The sequence below is a fragment of the Vidua macroura genome, chromosome 29, assembly GCF_024509145.1.
Source record: "Vidua macroura isolate BioBank_ID:100142 chromosome 29, ASM2450914v1, whole genome shotgun sequence".
NCBI lineage: Eukaryota > Metazoa > Chordata > Aves > Passeriformes > Viduidae > Vidua > Vidua macroura.
The window spans coordinates 2,361,769-2,386,010 of NC_071599.1; the positions used below are offsets into that span (position 1 = coordinate 2,361,769).

At 62.2% G+C, this 24,242-nt stretch overlaps 4 protein-coding genes across 10 annotated transcripts; 2 read left to right on the forward strand and 2 right to left on the reverse strand.

Moving 5' to 3' along the window:
- Nucleotides 1-1,139: 1,139 nt before the first annotated feature.
- CHRNB2 (cholinergic receptor nicotinic beta 2 subunit) lies at nt 1,140-4,753 on the reverse strand. Of its 2 annotated transcripts, none has more exons than XM_054001107.1 (6): nt 4,671-4,753; nt 3,468-3,613; nt 3,319-3,363; nt 2,974-3,083; nt 1,906-2,866; nt 1,140-1,394 (listed from the first exon to the last, which is right to left on the reverse strand). In XM_054001107.1, exons 2-6 carry the CDS (start codon nt 3,495-3,497, stop codon nt 1,224-1,226), a joined length of 1,317 nt encoding a protein of 438 aa, XP_053857082.1. In that variant the 5' UTR covers nt 3,498-3,613; nt 4,671-4,753; the 3' UTR covers nt 1,140-1,223. The 2 variants fall into 2 exon arrangements, with proteins under 2 accessions (XP_053857082.1, XP_053857081.1); XM_054001106.1 differs by lacking the exon at nt 4,671-4,753 and adding an exon at nt 4,060-4,142.
- On the forward strand, nt 4,664-12,498 carry UBE2Q1 (ubiquitin conjugating enzyme E2 Q1). Of its 3 annotated transcripts, none has more exons than XM_054001108.1 (13): nt 4,664-5,185; nt 6,129-6,233; nt 6,531-6,635; nt 6,954-7,004; nt 8,878-9,018; nt 9,579-9,663; nt 10,099-10,159; nt 10,672-10,762; nt 10,847-10,905; nt 11,150-11,198; nt 11,366-11,461; nt 11,612-11,678; nt 12,076-12,498. In XM_054001108.1, exons 1-13 carry the CDS (start codon nt 4,688-4,690, stop codon nt 12,105-12,107), a joined length of 1,440 nt encoding a protein of 479 aa, XP_053857083.1. In that variant the 5' UTR covers nt 4,664-4,687; the 3' UTR covers nt 12,108-12,498. The 3 variants fall into 3 exon arrangements, with proteins under 3 accessions (XP_053857083.1, XP_053857084.1, XP_053857085.1); XM_054001109.1 differs by having other exon boundaries at nt 4,664-5,113; XM_054001110.1 differs by lacking the exon at nt 8,878-9,018.
- A 3,226-nt stretch (nt 12,499-15,724) lies between these two features.
- Nucleotides 15,725-19,674, forward strand: SHE (Src homology 2 domain containing E). The gene is given in 7 exon segments (XM_054001126.1): nt 15,725-16,113; nt 16,729-16,855; nt 17,666-17,721; nt 17,723-17,975; nt 18,396-18,546; nt 18,656-18,775; nt 19,197-19,674. Coding segments are annotated over 7 exon segments (1,278 nt in total). The 5' UTR covers nt 15,725-15,729; the 3' UTR covers nt 19,384-19,674.
- Nucleotides 19,675-20,181: 507 nt separating this feature from the next.
- On the reverse strand, nt 20,182-24,202 carry IL6R (interleukin 6 receptor). 4 transcript variants are annotated; one of them, XM_054001096.1, is made up of 10 exons: nt 23,934-24,202; nt 22,636-22,940; nt 22,430-22,553; nt 21,898-22,082; nt 21,656-21,816; nt 21,440-21,584; nt 21,315-21,358; nt 21,109-21,187; nt 20,910-21,018; nt 20,182-20,833 (listed from the first exon to the last, which is right to left on the reverse strand). In XM_054001096.1, exons 1-10 carry the CDS (start codon nt 24,170-24,172, stop codon nt 20,644-20,646), a joined length of 1,581 nt encoding a protein of 526 aa, XP_053857071.1. In that variant the 5' UTR covers nt 24,173-24,202; the 3' UTR covers nt 20,182-20,643. The 4 variants fall into 4 exon arrangements, with proteins under 4 accessions (XP_053857071.1, XP_053857070.1, XP_053857072.1 ...); XM_054001095.1 differs by having other exon boundaries at nt 21,656-21,819; XM_054001097.1 differs by having other exon boundaries at nt 21,656-21,819; nt 22,636-22,881; nt 23,934-24,102.
- Nucleotides 24,203-24,242: the final 40 nt, after the last annotated feature.

A 24,242-nucleotide genomic window follows, 5' to 3' on the forward strand; every position in this document is an offset into this window, starting at 1 on the left:
GCACCCAGCCCAGAGCAGAGCTGGGGGGGCTCCTCTGTCTGCAGCTGCTCAGGGAGCTGTGCCTGAGGCTATGGGGGCTCCTGCTGTGCTCCCCACACCTTCCCAATACTGATAGATCTCCACTCCCCACTGGGGCACAGCAGGACCCCCCCATCCTGCACTCACCCGAGGTTGGACCAGCAGCAGAGGAGATGCAGAGGTGGGATGAGCTGGGACAAGCACCTGGCATGAGGCTGCTTTAGGAGCAAAGCTCTTAACATTTAGGTATTGGGGTGCACCCCTGAGCTCCAGGAGCAGCAGCTGCAGCAGCTGGGATTTCTCTGGCTGGGTGAGGTGCCGGGATTTAAATTAATTTCTAGCATGCAGCTTCCCCTGGCCCTGTGTGTTGCCAGGCCCTGCCAACACCACTCCCCTCAGCCCTGGGGATTAGTGGTATTTATAGCAAGCACTCCATCTCAGTTTTCCCCAGTGAGGCCAATTCCTGCTGGCCAAGGGAGTGCAGGCAGTGCTGCTGGCCATGGTGTCAGCCCAGTGACCCACGGTCAGCAGCTCCCAGCTTGAGTTGATGAATTGTGTTTTCCTTTTCCATTTTGTGCCTGCTCCTGGCTCCAGCACACTGAGCCTGGAGTGGAACAGAAGATGGAGCTGGAGCAGCCCCTGGCACTTGCTGCCCTTGCCCTGCCTGCAGGTAGGACCTAAAAGTAGCTCTTCCTGCTTGGTCCATGTGTTCACCTCGGAGCCAGAGCTGAGCAGTTCTATCCTTCTCCCCATGCCTCCACTCCTGCTCTGTCATCTCCTGGGAGCCCCAGAGCTGGCACAGGGCTTGGCAGCACCAGCCTGGAGCCAGGGGCTGCCCACTGAGGCTGGGGCTGTGGCCCCACGTGGCCTGAGAGGAGATGCAGTGACTGGTGCTCCCAGGAGCAGAGGAGAGAGCTGAGCACGTCCCCGTGGATCAGGTCTCATGCTCCTATGCTCTCTCCCTCGCCAGCTGGGATTTTCCTCTTACAGAGATGATGCCTTCCTAGCATCTTACCTCGGTCACAGGCAGCCAGAGTCACCCCAGCCCTGGCTGCATCCTGCTCTCTCAGGCCTGCAGAGCACAGTGTAGGATGAAATGACACCAGATGGAACCAGCCCGGTCCTGTGGGAGTATTTATTGGTTTGCAGGGGCTGCCTGAGCCCAGTACCCAGCTCTCTGGCCCTGGGACTGGCCACTCCCCATGCTATTTGGAGGTGGGGGTGCCCTGGCCAAGCTGCAGCAGGGAGTTGGTGGTGTAGTTCTGGAAGAGGGGCTGCAGGAACATGCCTATGGTGCCAAAGACACAGACGAAGACGAAGATCCATAGGAAGAGGCGGTCGATGACCATGGCCACGTACTTCCAGTCCTCGCTCACCTGCATGGGGCCAGGAAAAATGCTGGGTCAGGCTGGGGCCTAAAGCAGCGCCTGACACTGCCCCGACTGGGAATTTGGCATATCTTCAGAGGCTCAAATCTGCTCCCTCAGCACTGCAGTTCCTGGGGCTGCCTGCCAGCCTGCCGTGGGCCTCATGGGGCTCACTCCCCCTGCTGCTGTCACCCACACTGCTGAGCCCAGGAAACATTTCCCCAGTGAGCAGAGCTGGGTGGGGGGGGGGGAAAACTCTTCAAAATCTGCAGCCTGACTGCTGTGCAGGGCCAGGCCTCCTGGATTTCTAGAGCAGCTGCTTCAGCCTGGGACTGCAGTGGTGGGTCAGGGATCAGTGATGGACCTCACTGGGCACGGGGTTGGGCAGGGACCCCCTCGGTGCCCGTGCACATCACTTCCTATGGTGCAGCCGTGAGCCAGAACACACTGTGCACCCCGCAGCTCTGGCCAGCCCTGAGCACTGCCCACTCCCCGACGCACACCGCCCAGCTCGACTTACGCTCTGATCGTCATCCTCGCTGCGCATGTGGTCAGCGATGAAGCGCACGCCGTCCACCGCCTCCTCCAGCCCGCAGCCGCAGCCCGCTGCGGGGCCCGCTGCCTGCCCGCGCCGCTCCCGGTAGCCGTTGAGCCCCTCGGCCTTGGCAGCACCAGGGTTGGCATAGCAGGTGCAGGCGCGGGCGCCGGCCTGCACCAAGAGAGTGGCGGCGGCGGCGCGTTCCTGCGTGTGCCGGCGCTGGCGCAGGCGCTGGCGCGCGCAGCTCTGCCGCGGCTGCTTCATGAAGAGCAGCGCCGGGAGCTTGTGCAGGAAGAGGGTGCGGACCCAGGGCGGCATGGTGTGCGTGGTGGGCGAGCGGTGGTGCACATTGAGGACACAGACGCTGGTGACGATGGAGAAGGTCACCAGCACCATGGTGAACATGAGATACTTGCCCACCAGCGGCACGTCCAGCGAGGTGGGTGGCACGATCTTGGAGATGAGCAGGAGGAAGACGGTGAGGGCGAGCAGGACGGAGATGCAGAGTGTCATCTTCTCGCCACAGTCAGACGGGAGGTAAAACACAAGGATGGCCAGGGAGGTAATGAGGATGCAGGGGATGATGAGGTTGATGGTGTAGAAGAGCGGCTTACGCCGAATGATGAAGTCGTACGTGATGTCCACGTAGGTGGAGTCATCGGGGTTCTCGTTGCGCCGCCCCGGCAGCGCCACGATGTCCCACTCGCCGCTGGGTGTGAAGTCATCCAGGCTGGCCACCTCGCTCTTCAGCACCAGGTCAATCTCGGTGCGGTCGTAGGTCCAGGAACGGAACTTCATGGTGCAGTTCTGCTGGTCAAAGGGGAAGTGCTTCACCTCGATCTTGCACGCGCTCTTGTAGATGGCAGGCGGCAGCCAGAAGATGCTGCCATCGTAGGAGATCACTGCGTTGGAGTAAAAGGAGACCTCGTACATCCCATCGGCGCTGGGGTGAAGAGAGGTGCTGTCAGTCCCGTCAGCCCGGCAGTGCAACACGGCCCCCTGCCCTGGGTGGGGCTGGGGAACACACAGCACCCCCAAAAAATGACCTACTTGTTGTAGAGCACCACATCAGGCAGCCAGATGTGCTTGGAGGGCAAGCGGACCTTCTTCATGTTGTCGAAGTCCTCAGGCTTCCACGTGAGGCGATAGTCCTCCCACTCCTGAGGACAGGGGGGGCATCAGGGGGGGCCACAGGACGGGGGCCTGGGGCAAGGGGGTGGTTCAGGACAGGGGGGACACGGGGGTCCCACTCAGGCTTTACGGGGGGCTGTAACAGGGTTAGGGTCCCACACAGGATGCATGGGATAGGGATGGGTCTCAAGGCAGGGGCTGGGGAGTCCCGAGGCAGGGTGGGCATAGGGGTCTCAGGGCCACGTCAGAGCCCAGGGTGCCCACCTGGGTCAGCCAGACATTCGTGGTCATGATCTGCTCCCGCTCGTGCTGCAAGAGAGACAAGGGCCCGTCACCCCCAGGCTGCTGGGAGGGTTTGGGGCCCCTGGCTTGCCCAGGGGGCTGGGGAGGGAGCAGAGTCCTGGCCAACTCACCACGCTGATGAGCTGCGCCAGCGACACCATCAGCTGCACGGTCACCAGCTCAGAGCCGTTGGTGGCCGGCCGGATCAGCTTGTTATAGCGAGCGGGGTCCAGCAGATACTCCACCAGCCGCTCCTCCGTGTCCGTGCCCAGGCTCCCTGGGGCATGGCAGAGCCTCAGCCCCATGCTGGCGGGCAGAGCCCCCCCAAAAAAGGGTCCGGGGAGCCCCCCCGCCCGGGATAGAGCCGGTACGCGGTGCCTGGCAGCCCCGAGAGCAGGAACGGCGGGGTGCACGGGGATGGGGTGTGGGTGTCACGGAGGGCCGGGTGGGGGGAGAGAACGGGGGCTCCTCTCTGCCCTCCCCTGCCCGTTCGTGACACCCCCTCTCCCCTGCTCGGGCTCGGTCCTTGCCCACCCCTGGCACCGCCTCGGAAAGACGGAGCCCACGGCGGCCGCAAAGCCCCGCGGCGCTCGGGGGGCGCCGGTGGCACCGCGGAGCGGCCGGTACCGGCTCCACCCGGGAGCCTGTGCAACAGGCGCAGCCCCCCGGGCCCGGGCCGCTCCTGCCCGGTCCCCTCCATCCCGCAGAGCCCCCGGCACTTACGTCTGAGGGCAGCGAGGAGGCAGAGGACGCGGAGCAGCGCCATGGGGGCGGCCCGGTGCCGCCGCCGGTACCCGGCGCTGTCCGCGGTTCTGGCCGGGCGCTGTCCGAGGTGCTGGAGCCGGCGGCGGCGGCCCGGGCGGGGCGGCCCCGGGCGGGAGGCGGTGCCGGGCGCTGCGCCGGGGCCGTCCCGTGCTCCGGCTCCGTCGCCGTCACCGCCGCCGTCAGCGGCCCCGGGGCCGCCCCCGCCTCCGCCCCGCCGCGGCCCGGGGACACGGCGGAGGGGTCTGAGCTCCCCCGGCCCGCCGCTCCACCGGGGTCCCTGCACGGGGCCGGCGGAGCCCCGGGCTGGGATCCGAGCGGGAGGGCGGAGCGGCGGGAGAGCTGGCGGGTGGAACCCGGTACCGGAGCCCCCGCGGCCCCACCGTACACCCGTAGCGGGGGGGGGGGGTCTCGGAGCCGGGAGTGCCGGGCCTTGGGCAGCCCCGTCCCGCCGGGCTCCGGCCGTGCCCGGTGCGCCCCCCCCCCCCCCCTCCCCGTGACCCCCCGTGACCCCTCCCGGGCAGGGGCGGGGCTCCGCCGCCGGGCCCCGCCCCGCTTCCCCGGGGCTTTACCGGGCGTCACTTCCGCTATGTCGCGAGACGCTTCCGGCGGGGCGGCCCCGCCCGTTCCGGCGACGGCACTTCCGGGAGCGGGGCCGTCCCGCCGCCATCTTGGGCGGGCTCCGGGGCTGCGGCGGCGGCGGCGGCGGAGCGGGTCCCTCCATGGGAAGATGCAGCGGGCGGGGCCGGAGGAGGCGGCGAGGGCGCAGGCGGCGGCGGGGGGACCCGGGCGGAGCGGGGCCGAGGTGGCGGCGGCCCCCGCCGGGCGGCTCCTGAGGCGGGAGCTGCGGCTGCTCGAGTCCATCTTTCACCGCGGCCACGAGCGGTTCCGCATCGGCAGCGCCTGCCCGGACGAGATCAGCTGCGAGTTCGTGCCGGGGGCCGGGGCCCGTGCCGGCGCCTCTGCCTCCCGGGGGCCGCCGCCGGGACCCGTCCGTATTCACTGCAACATCACGGTGAGGCCCAGGGGTGCGGCGGGCCCAGGCACCGCGAGGCGGCCCCGGGACCGAGCGGCTCCTCCGTGGCGGGTACGGGGCCGTCGCCGTTGCGGCCCAGGGTGAGCCGGGCCCGTGCCCCAACGTCCCGGGGCGCGGGGGGTGGCTGCCCCCGTCCCGCCTTGCGAGCTCCTCGGGGCCGCGGCTCACGCCGAGCAAAGGCACGGGGCAGTGCCCGGCGGCGGGGGCCGGTGCCGGTGTACGAGAGCCGGCCGTTCCCCGTGGTGTTGGGAACCGCCAGTCCTGTCCAGCTGCTCGTCCCCGGGCGTGGAGCCCCCTCAGACCGCCCCGTGCCCCCATTTTCCCTGCTTGCCCCCGGTTTTGTTTTGGAGGGTTTCACCGAGGGGGGGCTGATGTGCCTGGAGAAGAGGCACCTGGAGCAGCAGCGGCAGCTCCTCCTCTCTGCTCTGCCTCATCCGCACCGATGTTTCGGGATCCCGGTGCTGGATGGCTCGGCGCTGCTGTGCTGCTGCCCTCTGTGATCACAGGTTCCATCTGGTTTGTGTCTCCAGGCGAGGAGGGCTAGCAGAGCTCGGGTAGTCCCTGGTGTAGATTCTGAGTGGGACTAACGACCAGGATTTTCTGGAGGGGCACGTTGGGAACGTTGCCAGAGGTTTTGTCCTGGTTTGAAGGTGTCTGCTTGGCCTCTGCTCTGCGTGGCTGCTCCTTCTGTAACTGCAGGTGCAAAGGTGTGAGGCTCGTAGCCCATGGGCAACATGGGATGCCCTCAGTGTCCTGCCTCTCCTGCCTTCCATCCCCAGTGGCCCCACGGCCAGAGGGGTGGCCAAAATGCCACTGTCCTCCCTCTGTGTTCAACCAGGGGGACACAGCACAGAGCCAGAGTAGGGTTGTGTGTTGCCCTCAGCCCCAGGTTTATGCTGGAGGGTGGCTCAGTCACGCTGATCTCTGTGGTCCAGAGGGATCTGCACCACAACAGCCTCCATCCCAGCAACACTTCCTTCTCCCCCTTCTGCAGGAGTCTTATCCAGCTGTTCCCCCAATATGGTCTGTGGAGTCAGACGATCCCAACCTGGCAGCTATCCTGGAGAGGCTGGTGGAAGTCAGGAAAGGAAACACGTTGGTGAGACATGCTCTGCTGCCCGTCAGAGGGGAGGGAACTTCCCCCCCTTTTGGGGGGAAACTCCCTGCTTACATATCCCCAGCTGCCTGAAGAGGGGATTGCTTCTGGTCTCAAAAATGTTGCAGATATTTGGGGTGAACTTCTCTGACATCATTTGATGCTGGGGTGGGATTTTGCACCCGTGTCTGCCACTGCTGGGAGCAGGAGGGAGCAGCCCTGGGGCCTTTGGCTGCAGGGCTGAGGCTCAGCTGGGCACGGAGCTCCCCACACTTCGCTGACCCTCTGTTCTCTGGACAGCTTTTGCAGCACCTGAAGCGAATAATCTCTGACCTGTGCAAACTCTACAACCTCCCCCAACATCCAGATGTTGAAATGCTGGACCAGCCTCTGCCGGCAGAGCAGGTGAGCGGCTCAGGAAAAGGCTCCCAAAGCTCAGAAAACAAGCTCCAAGTTCCCTGATGTTTGCTCTGGAGGCTTCTGGGGGTTACCAGAGGAGGAACACAGTGGCTGAGGAGTTGGATTCCTGTCCTGGGTGATGCTGGCCTGCTCTGCTGGGCCTTGGTGCTGCTTTCTGTAAAGGCTCTCGGCTACTCTTTGCTTTTAATTTTGTTTTGCTTGTTCATCCCTATTTGACCTCACCTTGGAAGCATCTGGGAAGGCAGGAGAGCGTTTTCCCAGGATGCTGACCACACAATCTCCATCCCTGTCCTCTCTCCACAGAGCACCCAGGAAGAAGTGTCCTCTGAAGAGGAAGATGAAGAGATGCCAGAGGTAAATGCTACCTTAGTGTGGGAGGATATGTGCCAGAGAGCTGAGCACGGGGAGAAAGGTGCTGAAAGGTGCCAGGGTACAGGGGTCTTGTCTAGGGGAAGCTTGTGGCCACCAGACAGGCAGGTTTGGATCAAAAGCTGGATAGTTCTTGGCATTTTGATGCTGAGGATTCTGAGGCACAGCTGGGCTCCACATATTCACAAACCCTGGGAGAGCACAGAGGCTGAGCATGGCCATGTAGCCATGGCCTCCAAAGGCTTGTGGATGAGCTGTGAGCAGAGCTGCTTGGACAATATGTGCTGTTCTTTAAAGTCTAAAAGAGAGATGGATTTCTGGGTTGCTGTTGCTGGCGAGGAAGTCGCTGTTGCACGGAACTCCCACAGAGAGGATGAGGTCAGGTGGCTGAGTGTGCAAGTGAGCTAATTGCCAGCAGTGGTGGAGGCAGCCACACTTCACTGCAAGCTGAGGGCACCTTGCTGCACAACCCACAGGCTCTGGTTGTTTGGTTTGCAGTTTAGAGATCTGTGGAAGTGGGTGGAATAATCTTGAATCTCCATGGTGACGTTTAGCAATGCCTCAGACACGAGAACAGCACGGGCACTGAGTCAGCAGTGCCGTGGAGCCTGGGGGCAGGTCACTGAGCAGCAGCAGCACCCCAGCAGCTGGGGGGTTTTAGCAAAGTGAATTGCTTGCTAAATTAAGGCTGGGCTTTGCCAGCATCCATGGGGAAAAGGGGGAGGGTTAAACTGGAACCAGCATAACCTCGTGAATCTGCAAATCTGCTGCTTTATGGCAAATGGGTGTGTGCAAGGCCTCCACTCCTGTGGGCTGGAAAAATAAACCCCGAGGAGCTGAGCATTGCCCCTTGTGCTTTTTGCTAATGCCAGGTGTTGTGGAGGGAGAATGCTCCCATGTAGAGCAGAGGTTTTTGTGCTGAGCAGTGGGATTTGTTCAGCTGTGTGGAGGAGTGGAGCAGCAGAACTGTGCCCCGGCACACAGATTCATTATGCAGGTTAATCTACTCGAGGGATTTTCTAGGAGGATCTCTTTTCCTGTGTGAGTCTAAAAATGTCCAAGCCCTTCCAAAAATGCTGCTCAGTAGCCACGACCAGCCCAGAGAGGCCAGAGTAAACACTTGTTCAGAGGGTTCAGTGCTAGTGCTGGAGCTGTGCGTGCCCACAGCCATTTCCAGGCAGCTGAACCCTGTGTGCATGGGGAGAGATTTCTGTAGTGGGCCCAGATGGCTGCAATTGTTTTTTCCCCATCGGGGTCTTGCATTGCCACGTGTTATTTTGGGAAACAGTGAGGGCCAAAGGCTCTTCTGGGGTCAGGTACTACACTTGGGGTGTGCTGGGCTGATCTGCAGAGAGACATGCTGTGAAATCCCCACTCTTGTTGAGGGAATCACATCCTGTGCAGCTGGATTTGGGTGCAGGGGTCTGTTCTTCTCGTGGTGCTGGTGACCTGCGTCCCTGTTGGGGTTTGGCTAGCCCAGGGGCCCAGGTGGCCTGGCAGCACTTTGCCAAGGGGCTGTGCTTTGTTCCAGCCACCCAGCAGCTGCTGAAGCCACAGGTGTGCCAAGGTGCAGGGTCATGGTTGCTTTGGGGCTTGTTGAGGAATGAGAGATTAAATGGATCATTATAAACAGGCGTGAGACATGGCAGGGAGCATCCAGCAAACAGAGAGCTCGCATGAGCCCAGCTGAGTGCCCACACCTTGTGTCTTCCACTCTATTTGTACCTCAGATCAGGAGCTGGGACTTCCTGGGGTGAAGGAGCTGCACTAGGAATCGCTCCTGGGTCAGGGCAGCTCAGCACTGGGAGCAGGGAGGAGCAAAGGCACATCTCTTGGAGCTTTCCTCTTCCCTTCCCAGGACACTGAGGACTTGGACCACTATGAGATGAAAGAGGAAGAGCCGGCAGATGGGAGAAAGACAGAGGATGAAGGCATTGGGAAGGAAAACCTGGCCATTTTAGAGAAAATAAAAAAGAACCAGAGGCAAGATTACTTAAATGTACGTGTCGCCCAGTGGGCAGGTGGGCTGGGGAAGCAGAGGGACTCAAGGGCAAGAGTGATGGAGGCCCTTGCCAGCCCTCCAGCCCTAAATCAGAGGGGCTGTCCCCAGCCACAGGTACAGCAGTACCAGTTCTCCAGGGCTGATGGGGCTGAAGCAGAGGAGTCTGTGAACTGCCTCTGCAGCTCAGGGAGGGCACTGGGTGGCCCCAGGGGCATTGGTGCCTCATGGAGCAGTCCTCCTGCAGCAAGATCTGGGGCTCACTTCTGCCCCAGGAGCCGTGCCCCCACGAGCACCTGAGGCTGTGGAGGTGGACTGTGCTTTTGTACCCCTGGGCTGAGATTCTAAGGCAGTAGAGAGGACACAGAGGTGTTTCTGCTGCAGCTGTGCTGCCTGAGGTGACATATTTGGGGCAAGGGACAGGCTGAGAGGTGACAGGCAGGATACAGTCTGGCATAGAGGCTGGACCGAGTTGTAGCTCAGGTGTTGACCTCATAGAGCAGTAGCCATGGTTGGGTGCAGCATAACAATGCAACTTTTCCCTCTCCCTGTCCTTGCAGGGTGCAGTGTCTGGGTCTGTGCAGGCCACTGACCGGCTAATGAAGGAGCTCAGGGATATTTACCGATCACCAAGTTTCAAGGGCGGTGAGTGCTGCCAGGAGCTCCGGGGAGGAGGATTCCTTCTCCTCCTGTGGGGTACCCAGTGGGCCTTGGAGCTGTGCTGCTCCTCTGAGGGGGAGGATCTCCAGTGTTTGATGGCTGTGGCTCTGTCAAGAGTGAGCAAAAGCACCTCACCCTCCTCTCCTCCCTGCCACTGCTGGATGGAAGCGAGGAGCGTGCTGTGGGTCAGAGAATCATCTGGCTTTGAGGGGGATGGTGTTCCCTCTCCTTTCCTGAGCCCAGGGACTCAGAGAAAGAAACTTCTGCCCTCAGGACTGTCCTGGATAGGTGCTGCTTTTCATGGAGGGACAGTGCCCAAGTGAAATTGTGCTGAAGGGCCCAGGGAGTTTGAAATCTGGGTGATGGCTCAACCCCCTCTCAGTGACCCCCCACAATGACCCCCCCGTGTTCTCCTTGCAGGATACTATGCAGTTGAACTAGTGAATGACAGCCTGTACGATTGGAACGTCAAACTCCTGAAGTAGGTGGCCCATCTTGGGATCATTGCATTTTTGGTGGGTTTTGGTGATGGGACCAGAAAGTCCCTGTGAGCAGAGGGGACGTGAGCATGGCAGGGGAGCACCAAGCAGACCTAGAGTTAGCCTCTCTCAGGCAGCTGGCTTGCTGTCTCCACAACAAAAAGGAGATGGTATCTCCAGACGAGGTGAGGTAATCGGAGGACTCTGCAAGTCTCTGCTGTTCCTAGAGTCCGGAAAGAGGTGCAGCAGGCAAACCCTGAGCTTTCACACCCTCCAGACACGAGTGCTGCCTTTTGCTTGGGCCGGGCAGCCTTTATTTTTAAGCTGGCAGCATGGAAAAAGGGGTGTGATGGCCTCCTCTGCAAAATGGAAGCAGAATGCTGGCAGCCCGTGCTGCCCGTGTGAGTGCCCGGCTGTGCAGGTACGGCAGCTCCGGGCTGTGCCGGCAGCGAGCGCGGCTGGCCTGAGGGGCACAGAGGGCCTTGCCTGACCCTCTGGGCTTTTCCTGTCACAGGGTTGACGAGGACAGCGCTTTGCACAACGATCTCCAAATCCTCAAAGAGAAAGAAGGAACAGATTTCATCCTCCTCAACTTCTCTTTTAAAGTAAGGCTCCCCTTCCCCGAGAGACGCCTGACTCAGCGAGGCATCAGAGAACTCAGTGGCTCTGCTTCCCTTCTCTCGTTCCAGGATAACTTTCCTTTTGATCCACCATTTGTAAGGGTTGTATCCCCGGTGCTGTCAGGGGGGTGAGTAACAATCTGTCTCTCTCTGCTCTGCAGTGCTGCTTCCTGCAGCATTTTTCACTGGGTTTATCCAGAGCTGTGCAATCCTGTGACGTGGATTTGCCATTGGGAAGCAGACGGCGATGGTGGAGTTTGTAGCCTATTTTTTCCATCAGAAATCTAATCAGAGAAGATGTCTCACCTCTGGAGCAGCGGGTGGGTACAATCACATCTATCTGTGTGGTAACTTTGTCTGATTTCTTCCCAGGTATGTTTTGGGTGGCGGTGCCATCTGCATGGAACTGCTTACAAAACAGGTGGGTGCTGGTCCCTGCGGGAACTGGGGGAGCTGTTCTACCTACCACACTGGGTATTCCTGACAGCTCCTGCCACACCACTGCCTGCCAGAGCTGGGGAAGGCCCTTTGGTTGCACTGGGAGCACAGGTGGGTGCATCTGGCCTCACTGTGTGTTTCATCCCTAAGGGCTGGAGTAGTGCCTACTCCATCGAGTCGGTGATCATGCAGATCAGTGCAACGCTGGTGAAAGGGAAGGCACGAGTCCAATTTGGAGCCAACAAGGTAGGGGCTGGACAGTGTAGGAGAATGGGGAGGTAGCAGTGAGGTGGCAGATGGGGGCACAGCCAGGTCTGGCCACACAGGGGAAGGTGTGTGGGATGGCTTCCCCACGGTTTCCTGCTGGACTGACAGTCTCCTTGCCTTCCCTTGCAGAACCAGTACAGCCTGACAAGAGCACAGCAGTCCTACAAGTCCCTGGTTCAGATCCATGAGAAGAATGGTAAGGGCTGAGGGAGAGTGCCTGCATTTTCCCTTGCTTGTTTGGGCTCCCCAGACAAGCCACTCGAGTTTTATCCTGCCTCAGGTGCAGAGGTGCCAGCAGCAGTGGCAGCACAGTGTGGCTGCAGAGTGGTGCTGCCCTCTCTGCTGCCCAGTGCTGGGCTCTGGTGGCTGTAACTAGAGGCAGCACCTCACTGATTGCTTGGACTTGATGACCTGAGAGGTCTTTTCCAACCTAAATGATTTCATGTTTGCCCATGTGGTGTTGGGGGAGTGAGCCAGAGGGAAAGGCTCCCAATAAGCAGGACTATGTGACCCTTTAGAAGTGGGACTGGGCTGCTTTTGACAGCTTCTCCAGGTGCAGTTTCTCCTCCCTCACTGATCTCTCCTCATTTTAGGCTGGTATACACCACCCAAGGAGGATGGCTAGAGTGGATGCTGCAGGACCAATCTGAATATCTTCTGGATGCTCTGCGTGGATCTTAGTGATGCCTCTTGGCTTTCTCCCAGGATGTAATAGCTCTGCCTGTTGCAGGACAATACTGGCTGTTCAAAACTCTAAATAACTGTTTAAGGAGTTGGACTGACCCAGAACACTTGCTGGGCCCATGCTAGCAGGCATTCTTGTTAAAACAAACTCTTGAGCCTCTTGTATTGCTGGAAACTTTTGACTCTACTCCAGTCTAGAGCATCCTCCTTACCTATGCTATGGATTTAATTTATTTTCTTATTTCATGTACACTGCTTTTTTTTGTTACGGTGTATGATGGATGTGTATGGAAAATGTATCTTTGAAGAAAAATTACAGTTTGTTAATTTGAGAGCGCTGGTCTAACTAATTTTTTTTCCAAGCTCCTGCTGGGTGGGTTGTGCCCTGCAAACCCTGCTGCAGCCCTGGTCCCAAGGTGGGGCAGTGGTGGGCCCAAGCCCTGCAGGAAGACTTGGGAGAAGAAAAGCCCTTTTCTTTTTTGGCATGAAGGGAGCAGGGTTTCTGTCCCACCTTCCCTGGGCAAACCCAGGCTTTATAAACTGCAGACTTTCAGCTGGAAGCACAGAGGGGGAGATGTGCGAGGCTGTCCTCTCTCCTGCACTGGAGGAAGGGTTTGTGGGTGTATCCCACCCCACACTTCTCCCTGTCCTCTTGCCAAGCAGTAAGATGAGCTGAGGCCTGAGCTTTGTCCTGTTTCTCCCCACTAGCCACGCGTGGAGGCTGAGCCCCTTGTCCCCATCCCTGCTGTGCTGTGGCTGCAAGCAGGGAGTGGAGCATGGGCACTGCTGTCCTGCCACTGCTCCCATCCCTGCCTCCCATCCCTGGCCAGTGAACGCCCCGTTCTATGGGGTTTTCTTTTACTTTCCTTAAGCTATTGTTCCTGCTCGCCTTTGTACTCCAGCCCTCCCAGGATGGGGTTGCTGCAGTTGTGGCCTGTTTCCTTGAATCCCCACGGCCTTGTTTTGAGTCTGCTGGAAGGAGATTTGGCTGTTGGAGCTCCTCTAACTCGGGCCACATCCTCGTCTGGAGGACAGAGCTGACGCACTAGTGTCAAAGATGGAGCCATGCGTATTAATTCACTGTGTTTGAATAAAAGTCATTAGAAAATCAAAGAGCCTCAGAACTCCATTATCTACTTCAGCAGCTGCTTCCCTGTCCTGCTCAGAGCCTTGGAATAAAAAGATGCTGTTAGGAGAGGGATTACAGTTGCAGGAGTGGCTCTGGCCTCAGCTTGGGGACTATTTTTAAGTGCTTTGCTGAAGGACCAGAGGATTTGTGAAGCTGAGCAGTGTCCTCCAGCCCAGACCAGCACCTCTTGGGGTTCTTTCTTTCCAACCCTGTTCCTGGTACCTGGGGCTGGGGGGGGGTAGAAGTAGTTGCACTCAGCTCCCACCTTTAGCTCAAGAACCTGCTAGGTAGCAGGTTAACTCAGTTTAATGATGGTTTAAAACACTTCTGGGGCTTTCTCTTTGGGGAAGTAAGGGCTGCTCTGCTGAGCCCAGCGATGGGATGGGGTTGGGTATGCCAGGTTGGTTGGGAGAGCTCATGGCACACACTCCCAGGTCATGGTGGCTTTACAGGCTGGGATGAGCAGAACTGAAGAGGGCCCTGCAGGACACTCTCACTGGGATGCTGACCTGGCAAGCATCGAGGCTGAAGGTGAAGCAGGAGCAGGTGTCTAGCAGGCCACCTGCCAGTCCTGTCTGTTCACACCTGCCCAGGGAGGAGCCATCCCACTCTGAGCTGGGCTTGGCCTTCATTGCCACCAGGCTGGCTCTGGGAAGCTCATCTTCTCAGGGAAGCAGGTGTGCAGAGCCACCTGCCAAAGGCACTCCCAAAGCCTTCCCCTGTGGGAGCCGGCAGAGAACAAGGACGAGGGAAGACTTCCTGAAGGAGAAATGTGGCACCACTGCAGCACAAAGCGACCAGGACAGTGCTGCCTGCATGTCTGTCCTATTGAGACCCCATAAAAATTGAGGGGGACCGAAGTCTGCCTTCTGAAGGAAAGAAAAGGAACCAGCGCCCGAGTTTACTGGTGGGGAAATAGAGTTTTCCTAGGCCTCCAAAAGGCAAAGCTGAAGCCAGGCGAGATCCCACTGGCAGTTCGGGCAGCAGCCTGCCAGTGGCACCGCACCACTGCAAGGCACATCCTGCCCAGCGGCGCTAGCGAGGAAATTGCCATCACTTCCTATGGCGCTGCCAGCGCCCAGCACCTCCCCCTGTACAGAAGAGGAGCCCTTATTCTGCCACAAACTCCCATCCTGGCGGCTGGGGGAACAATTTTGCCACAAAACCCTCTCCTCTTCCCGTGCAGCTGCAAAGTGGGGGGAGGTTGCTGTGGTAAGGGCACCCCCGGCTCTGCAGCCCGCCAGGCTGGGCTCCCGCTGGGCTCTGCCGCGCTTTTCCCCCCAAGGTGACAGCACGGCCAGACAGAACTCGGCTGGTGTGTTTTGTTTTGTTTTGTTTTTGGGGGGTGGTACACAAAAGAGCGAGCGCCCTGGCTGCACAGAGCGCTTGTGCCCCGTCGGGCTGCGCTCTGTGCACGAGGTCGCTGTAAAGGTGGCTGCGCACAGGGGGCTAGCGGGGCTGTGCGGAGCCTCCATCCAGAGCGAGCAGAGCCCACGCCCAGGCTCAATCCCCGGGGTCCGTGCCCAGGGTCTGTGGAGGGGGCCCACGCCGCTCTGTGCCGCCCTTGGAGTCTCTGCGCGGGCTCCACTCGTGCGCTCCCTCCCGGGGATCCGTGTGTAGGGGTCGTCCCATCAGCCAGGCAGCGTCACGGGGTCTGTCCGCCCCACCGGGACGGGACCCCCACCGAAGCTTCCACGTCTTCCCACGGCTCCCCGGGGCCGCGGCCGTCCGCCCGCTGGTGCCGCGCCGTTCCCCGGGCCGCCCCCTCCGGATCTGGGCGGGGAGCGCCGGCCCTGCCACCCCCTCCGGCCCCTCCGGCCCGGCCCGGCCCCGGCCCATCCCGTCGCAGCCGCATGGGGCCCCCCGGGCCGGCCTGACCCCTCTCCGAAGCCCCGAAGCCCCCGGAGACGGGCCCTGCCGAGGAGCCGCGACGGGACCCCCCGGCTGCCCGTTCCCGGCCGGGCCCTCCGGAGCTCGGAGAGACCCCCCCGGGCCCCGTCCCCAGGGGCGGCGGACCCCTGGAACCTGCCCGGGACTGCCCCGGCCGGACTCCTCCGACGCCCGGCGAGCCCTCCCGACTCAGCCCATTGCTGGAGCAGATACGCCGGCCCCCTCCGAGACCCTTCCCCGGGGCCAGGCACCTCCGAGGGCACGCGGTTCCCTCCCCGGGCCGCAGGAGCCGGCACCCCTGGGGACCCACCAGCTGTCCCCGCCGGGGCCGAGGACGCCTGGAGCCCCCCACGAAGGCCCCGGTCCCCCGGCCCGCATCCCCGCTCCCGGGCTGGCCCCAGTCCGCAGAGGATCCCGTTTCCAGGGCTGGGGGCAGCCGGGCTGCCCAGCGCCCCCCGGCTGAGTCGACTCCGAGCCGGCGGGGCAGCCGTGGGGTGTCGCGGAGCCCCGGGGGGGCTGCGACCCCCTGCATCTGCCCAGCTCCATGGCGGCCAAGTGGTTCAAGGAGTTCCCATCCAACCTGAAGACGGTTTCAGAGAGGGCTCGGCCGGGGAGCGGGAGCCTCGGGAAGAGCCGCAAGAATTCAACTGCTGAGCTGGGGGGCTACCGGCCGGCTGGGGGTGGCAAGGAAGGGGGCAGCCGGCTGTCACGGGACAACCTGCAGGGTCTGCTCCAGGCTGCTACCGGGAAGATGCGGAAGAATTCCCGAGTGGAGGGAGGCACACCGGAGGGACCCTCCAAAACCTACATCAACCGCCTCATCAAGGTGGAGGCTTCCGAGAAGAACGGGAAGGGGCACCCTGGACCCCTGCCTGCCGGCCTGCCTGCCCCCGAGCAGGACAAGGGGAAGCCCCCCAAGACAGAGACGGTAAGGCAGGGACTGGGAGCCGGGGGCAGAGGGGGAGATGTGGGGAGCGTGAAGCACTGGCAGCTTTAACTGCTTTGGTCTCCGACTCATTAGCCTGGCTGACTTCATCCTTTTATCCTGCCCGGCTCCGCTGCCTTTAAATTCCTTCAAAGCTGCCTTCATCTCAACTGCCCTTCATCACCCATTCGGGGGTGGGGGGGTCGTCGGGCATCCTCATCAGAGCCCGCGTGTCCCATGCCAGCCTGACCCCAGAGTTCGTCTGCTGGTTAAACAAAGGCTGATGTAAAGCTTTTCTGGGAAGCTGGTCTTTCACTCCTGCACAGCCTTGGGAGGACTGGGTTGCTGTCACCCAGAAGGGTCCCAGAGCTCCCCCCCAGGCTCCTCACCATCACTGAGAGGCATAGGAATGGTCTGGACAGCCCCCACCCAAAGGTGCCACTGGGTGCATCCTCTGGGGTTGTGGCACGGCTCCATTTATCCCAGATAAGCCACCATCCTTCCCTGGGGACCCCAGCGTGCCTGTTCCCCGCCTGCCTCTGTGCTGGTGGCATCTCTGCCACCCCTGCAGAGACCCCCACAGCCCCCTGAAGCCAGGAATGCCTGTTCTCTGCTCAGGTTATCATCCTGGAGGATTACGCAGACCCTTACGATGCCAAACGCACCAAGGGGCAGCGGGATGCTGAGCGCCTGGGGGAGAACGATGGGTACATGGAGCCCTACGATGCGCAGCAGATGATCACAGGTATGTGCCGTGCCACAGCAGCACAGCTGGCACCACTCCCCAGCCAGGAGTCTGTGGCTGCCCTCGGAGCCACCCGGAGCAGGAGGCTCCGGGAACAGGAAAGCCGCTTGCCGCTTCCTGCGGCTGCGCAGGGCCAGATAAGGAGTGGGAGCAAGGCCGGACACTGACCCGTGCTGGCCGGCCCCTCAGCCGTTGCCATGACCCGCTGCCATCACCCGACGGGCACACGTGGCCACTGCAAAGCCCTCAATGCCCCCCAGTCACCCCAGGGTGCCACCCCCCAAGAGTTCCCAATGGACGTGCCCCCCAGCCAGCGACACCCCGGCTGGCGTGGCGACCGTCCAGCTGGCCACAACAACAGGAACTGACTGGGCCGGAAGCTGGAAATAAAAGATTTGCTGCTGATTTTTTTTTTTTTTTTTTTTTTTTTTTTTTTTCCGTGCGGGGCAGCCCAGGCTGTTAGGCAAGGACTGGCGCCGTGGGGAGAAGCAGGGGGGCTGGGAGGGCACAGCTCCCACCCGCACAGCTGAGCTGCAGCTTGGGGTGTAGCATCCTGCTGCCATGGAGCCCAGCTGGCCCCACTGGCGTGGGTCCGTGCCTGTGGCGCCAGCAGCCTCGGGGCTGGACAGCAGACCAGGCGCCATGAGGATGGGCCCCTTCCTGCTCCAGCTCCTCCCGAGCTGGCTCCCAGTGGGGCGTTGCCGGCGTGGAGTCCCCAGCACATCCCTCACTGAGGGCTGGTAGTGGGACTGGGGGTGGGGGGGGGTCTCAGGGTTCACATCCCTGACCCATCATCCCTCTTCCCCGCAGAAATCCGTCGTCGTGGCTCCAAGGATCCCCTGGTCAAAGCCATCCTGCTGCTGGACAGTCCTGGAGAGCCTGGGGAGGGGGGGTGCCAAGCTGGAGCTTGCCAAGCGGCTGGGGGGCAAGGAGGTGGCAGGGAAGGGGCCACAGCTCTATGACACCCCCTATGAGCCTGGGGAGGGGGTGGCCGGGGGGACCCCAGAGCGCAGGGCGAGGGCTGGTGATGGGCGCCTGCCCGAGAACGACGAGCGCCCGGCGGGGGAGTATGAGCAGCCCTGGGAGTGGAAGAAGGAGCAGATTGTCAAAGCACTGTCAGGTAGGGGACAGGCACAGGATGGGGAATGAGGGTGGGAGGAAGGGACAGGCATGGGATGGGAATGGGGATGGCGGTAGGGATGGGGACAGATCTATAGCAGGGCTCTAGAGAGGACAAGGTGCAATGGTTTTTAACTATGAGGGGCACTTTAGATACAAGAATTTTCTTCTGGCAGGGGTTGCCCAGAGAGATGATGCCTGCCAGGTCAGGTTGGATGGGACTCTGAACAACTTTATGTAACTGAAGATGCCCCTTTTCATGGCGGGGTGTTGGACCAGATGGGGACAGGCACATGGTTGGAGAAGGGTTTAGGACTGGGTTCAGGGGGAGATGCTGGGCCTGGGGATAGGGATCGAGCTAGGGATGGGGGATTGAAAGTGGAGGTGGGGGCTTTGGGGGCTCACATCTCGTCCCTCCCAGTCCAGTTTGAGGGCTCGGAGCGTCCTAAGGAGGAGACGCTGCGGCAGCATCTCCGCCAGAAGAGCTGGACCCCCAAGATGCTGAAGCCGGCGGGCACCGAGCACAGCGAGGGGGAGCGGGTGGACCCCGCCCTGGCGCTGGAGAAACAGCCGTGAGTTGCGAGGGCGATCCACGTGTGGGGAGCGGGCCGAGGAGGGAGGGAGGGATGGAGTGCCCGGTGTTGTGCCACGGCTCAGCGTCCCCTCGCTGTGTCCCCCCAGCTGGTACCACGGGGCCATCACGCGGGCGGAGGCGGAGAGCCGGCTGCAGCCGTGCCGGGAGGCCGGCTACCTGGTGCGCACCAGCGAGACCGGCAGCGGCAAGTACTCCATCGCGCTCAAGTGAGTGTCGGGGTGGCCGCAGAACTGGGGAGGGGGGGGGTCGCGAGGGTTCCCACCCTGGGGACACGGGGGTGAATCCCCACGCTGGGGCGGTGCTTCGGCAGGAGCTGCCCCCGGCTGTTCGCACCAAAAGCCCCGATGGGGAGGAAGCGCCCAGATCCCGAGGGATGGCACCCCCCGATCCACGGGGGGACCCAGGCATCCTGGTGTGAAGCTGGGGCGGAGGGGGGGGGGGGGTTACGGCGTGTCCCCCTCCCCGGCACATTGTCGGGAGCGCCAGCGGCGTTTCCTTCCTGAGGAAGCGCAGCCCCTGGAGCCGAAACAATCAGAGCGGGACGGGAACAAACAGGGGTGGATACGGCCGCGGGGCAGGCGGGCGCCGGGGGGCTGGCGGCAGCACTGATGCCTGCTGGCCGCCCAGGACCAGCCAGGGCTGCGTCCACATCATCGTGGCCCAGACCAAGGACAACAAGTACACGCTCAGCCAGGCCAGCGGCGTCTTCGCCAGCATCCCTGAGGTTGTGCACTACTACTCCACTGAGAAGCTGCCCTTCAAGGGGGCTGAGCACATGGCCCTGCTGCACCCCGTCCACTGCAAGCTGCATTAGCATCGGCTGATGCCGCCCCCGAGTGGTCTGCGACCCCCAGCCCGTGGCATGAGACAGCGACGGGCATGCACCACGGCAAGGGTCCAGTGAGAGAACCCCTGTCATGTCTCCAGTCCTGAAGGGACCCCACTCCTGGACTCCAGCAGGGCTGTCCCCCTTTTGCTGGGACAAGTCCTGACCACCCTGTGCCAGAAGCGACTTGTCATGGGGGCTGCCCACGTGCCCGAGTTGGGGGCATGCAGCGAGACTGGGACGTGTAATGATAGAGTTAAATAAACTTGTTGGCTGAGAGGGAGCAGTGGTCCTGGGGGCCTCGTGCTGGCAGGAGCCACCACAGATTTGGGGGCCAGGGGTACTGGGGATCCCTCAAGAGCACATCTGCATCCTGCCAGGCTTTTTATAGCGGGGGGCCAGCAGAAGGGAAGAGGAACACTGTCCCCGGGGTGCCTGAGCACCCTCTCCCCTCAGCCTGTGGTTTCCTGCCCGGGTGCAGCTGCAGCTCCCCAGGGTGTTGCACAACCCAGCACGGGGTGAGCAGTGCATGACAGAGGAGGCATGGCTGGGGGTGCAGGGCAGGGGGTTTGTGGCACGAAGGCGTGCACAGCACAGGGGGTGCAGCCTGGCAGGCACCGGTGAACCACGGAGCACAGCCTGGGGTACGTGGTGGGGGGGCTCAGTTAGAGTACAGCAAAGGAGGGGGTGAATGAAGTGGGGGTGCAACCCCACTGGAGCCACTCCCAGGGCATGGGGGGGGCTGCAGCGACCCCTCTGTTTCCCCGCTCCCAGCAGCCATTCCAGTAAAAATCCAAAGCATTTATTTGAGCCACATTGTCCTGTTTCCCCAACATATGCTTTAAAAAGGAGCCCCGAGGGGGCTGGAGCAGAGGTATGGGGCTGATCCAGCCAGGCCCTCCCTCCCTGACCCCCATGGCACTGTAGGGACCAGGTCCTTCCCTGCGGGACCCCCAAACCCAGTCCTGGGCCAGCTCCCATGCTGTGGCGCAGCCATGCTTCCAGTGCTGTCACTCCTGGCCATCCCAGCTTGGCTATGGTGCTGAAGGTGCCCCCCAGGACACAGTTTCTTTTCTCCCAGCTGCTCCTCCATGGGGGATGGCACTGATTCTCCTCCTCAGAGGCTTGTCCCAGCCACAGAGCCACCAGATAGTGAGGGGAGGGGGGGAACTGCTCCCAGAGCCACATCGAAGCCCTGGGACCCCCCCATCCAACCCCCAAGAACCTACCAGCATATTCAGCCCCTGGCTACTGCCCTGAGGAGGAATAATCTGCGTGAGTCATGTGGAGCACTCCAGGGGCTGAGGGGGCAGGGTGTGAGAGCAGAGGGGTATCACTGAGCGTGGGTGGGGGTAAGCCTAGAGGGACCAGCATGTGCTGCCCCTCGCCTTCGGGCTTGGTCGTCTCCTGCCCACTTGTCCACCACATCTGCCTGTACCTGCAGGGGAGAAGAGTGGCTCCAGGTCAGGGAGGGGGCAGACACAGCCCCCTGGAGCAGCCCCCCTGGCACTCACCTCACCACAATGCCAACAAACAGGGCGATGCCAAGGAGCAGACTCCCGCCGGTGACCAGGAAGGCATAGGGGGATGTCACAGGATGGGTGCTGGATTCCATGACAGACCCTGACACGGAGAGAATGGGTGGGCTCATTGTGAGGATAAGGGACCTGGGTGTCCCTGCCCCACAGCCCCAGTCCTGGAATCCTTCCTCACCACCAGCACCATTAGTATCATCTTCCCCGAAGAGCTCGGGGGGCAGCGTCACCCCATAGGTGCCATCTTCCATGGGGACCTGCAAAAGGTGGGGGGGCACAATGGGACAGGTCAGCCCTCTTGCCCTGGTATCCCCGTGTCCCACATGGGGACAGGAGACCCCTTCAGGAGCGTGTGATGCTTCCCAGGGCCGAGACCGTTGTTACCTGTGAGCTGAGAGGCTCCATTTCAGAGGTGAGCTCCCAAGGGTCTGCACAGCGAGGGGGGGAGTATGAGACTGGGAGAGCCCATGCTGAGCCCCCAGTCTCAGGGCCCCACGTTTCCCTCCTACCTGTCCAGGGGGTACCCACGGCCTCCTGGCTCCACTCGCTCCACGTGCCGTGGCCGAACTCATCCTTCGCCCTCACCTGCACCACGTGCCTCGTCCCGCGCCACGCGTCGCGGATGTCGAGCCAAGTTGTCGTCACCTGATCCACCTGGAGGGGACACAGGGCTGGGGACGGTCTGGCCAGGGACAAGCAAGCACGCCAGCGAGCGGGGCTCTCACCTCCACGAAGGTTGGGGCAGGCTCGGGGCGGTAGCGGACCTGGAAGCGGAGCCAGTAGAAACGGGGGTCCCAGGAGGGGGGGTAGGACCAGTTCACCTGCAGCCTCTGCGGCGCCTTCTCCAGAGCCTCCACCGTCACATTGACCGGGGGGTCTGGCTTCACTGCTGGGGAAGTGGGGGGGCTCAGGGCCTCGCACTGCACCCTCGGCCACCCCAGCTCCCAGCAACAGGGGCGGCACTCACGGACACCGCTGAGGGTGATGATCCTGTCTCTGCCAGCCGAGCCACCAGCACTGTTGCTGACGCAGGTGGACACCACGAGGTGTTTGGTATCATCAGTGCCAGGTGGCACCTTCACCCGGCAAACGAACTTCCGTGCCTTGGAGAAGTAGCGGCACCGCTGCTCTGTGGCATTCTCAGCCACGAACCTGTGAGGTCACAGCTCAGGGGGGGCTGCAGCATGCTCTAGGCACAGGGCAGCCGTGGGGGACATGTCCTGTGCTGTGGGGATCCCCAGCAGTGTTAGAAAAAGGGTCTGTGGGGAGGGATACATTCTGTGCCATGGGGTCCCAGGCAGCACTGGGCAGTGGGGCCATGGGGAAAGAACACATCCTGTGCTGTGGACTCGCAGCTACCAGTCACTGCTAGGGAAAGGATCTGCAGGGAGGCAAGCAGCCTGAGCCAGGGGGTCCCAGATGGCACCAGGCCCATGGAGAGGGACGTGTCCTGTCCTATTGGGGTCCCAGCCCATGGTGGATGCAGTGAGAGCACTCACCTCCGCTTCACCCAGAGCATCGCCCGTGTCCCTGGGGACGGCTTCTTCTGCTGCGGCCACTCACACAGGACATCCTTGTCGTGGCTCCGCCGGTAGCAGGAGACCTGGGGAGTTTCAGGGGGCTCTGCAAGGCAGGGAGGTGCTGGGGGACAGGGGCCACGACAGGCAACGCTGCGAGGGCCATTCCCGCCCCAGCGTGGACCCACCTGCCACCAGCAGCCGCAGGGAGCGCAGCAGGTGGCTCCCCACAGAGCAGCTGTAGTGCCCGGAGTCCTCGTAGCGCAGCCGCCGCAGGAGCAGCGCGTTACCCTTGGCCAGCTGTCGTCCCCAGCCCCCTGCTGCCCCCTGCTCCTGCACCTGCCACAACACCGTGGCATTTGCAGGCTCCTCGTCCTGGCAGGTCAGCGTGATGTTGGCTCCCAGGTGGCCCAACACGGTGTCCCGTGACAGTCCTGGAGGAACACGAGGGGACCAGGCGATGAAGATGAGACCCCAGGCCCAGTGGGTGTCCCTGGAGATGGAAGGCACCCAATTATCTGCTCCCCATGTCCAGTGACTGCTGTTGGGTCAGGGCACTGAGCTGGAGAGTGGCAGTGGCTCCTCACACTGTGGGGTATGAGGGGTCTGGTGGCGGGGAGCACAGCCCAGGGAAGGTGTCAGACTGGGACTGGTGGTCCCGGGAGTCCCTGGGTGGGGGTCCAGTGCCAGCGGGATTAAGCCACGGCGCTGGCTGGCAGCCCGGGTTAGGCCTGGGCAGCGCTCCCGGCTCCCTCCAAAGGTCAACGGCGTGAACCTGCTGTTCCCTTCGGCTCCTGCTGCTGGGAAAGCACCCAGCAGGCAGCCAGCACCCGGGACACAGCACCGGGGACTCAGCACCGGGGACTCAGCACCGGGGACTCAACACCCGGGATTGAACACCCGGGACTCAGCACCCGGGACACAGCACCGGGGACTCAGCACCGGGGACTCAGCACCGGGGACTCAGCACCGGGGACTCAGCACCCGGGACACAGCACCGGGGACTCAGCACCGGGGACTCAGCACCCGGGACTCAGCACCCGGGACACAACACTCGGGATTGAACACCCGGGAAACAACACCCGGGACACGGCGCCCGGGACTGAACACCCGGGACTGAACACCCGGGACTGAACACCCGGGACTCAGCACCCGGGACTCAGCACCCGGGACACAACACTCGGGACACAACACTCGGGACACAACACTCGGGACTCAGCTCCCGGGACTCAGCACCGGGGACTCAGCACCCGGGACACAACACTCGGGACTCAGCCCCCGGGACTCAGCTCCCACCCCCCAGCGCCGCCCCGTACCACCACCCGCCCGCCTCCCCGGACCCGGCTGAGCTTCTTCGGGGCAGGCAGGGAACCGCATGTGTCCCCTCGCCGTGCCCGGACCCACGAGGCCCAGGCACCGGCAGAGGCTCAGGGCTATCCCCCCCCCCCGCCGCTCTCCCGCCCTGCCCGGTGCCGGCCGCACTCACCGGCGGGGCCGCAGGGCCGCCCGGCGGCGGCGAGGTGGAGGAGGAAGCGGAGAGGGAGGAGGAGGAGGAGGAGGAGGAGAAGCGGCCCCGGCGGCCGCGCCATGCGCCCAGTCCCGGGGAGGAAAACATCGGCGGCGCCCGCGGTTGTGAAACCGGGCGAGAGGCGGGGCGGCACGTGCGCCCGGGGCCGGGCGAGCCAACGCCGCCCCCGGGACCTCTGTCGTACCCTTCCCCCCCATCGCCTCCGAGACAGGACACAGCAGGATCTGCTCAGATTATTTTCTTTTTTTTAAATTTAAAAAAAAAAAA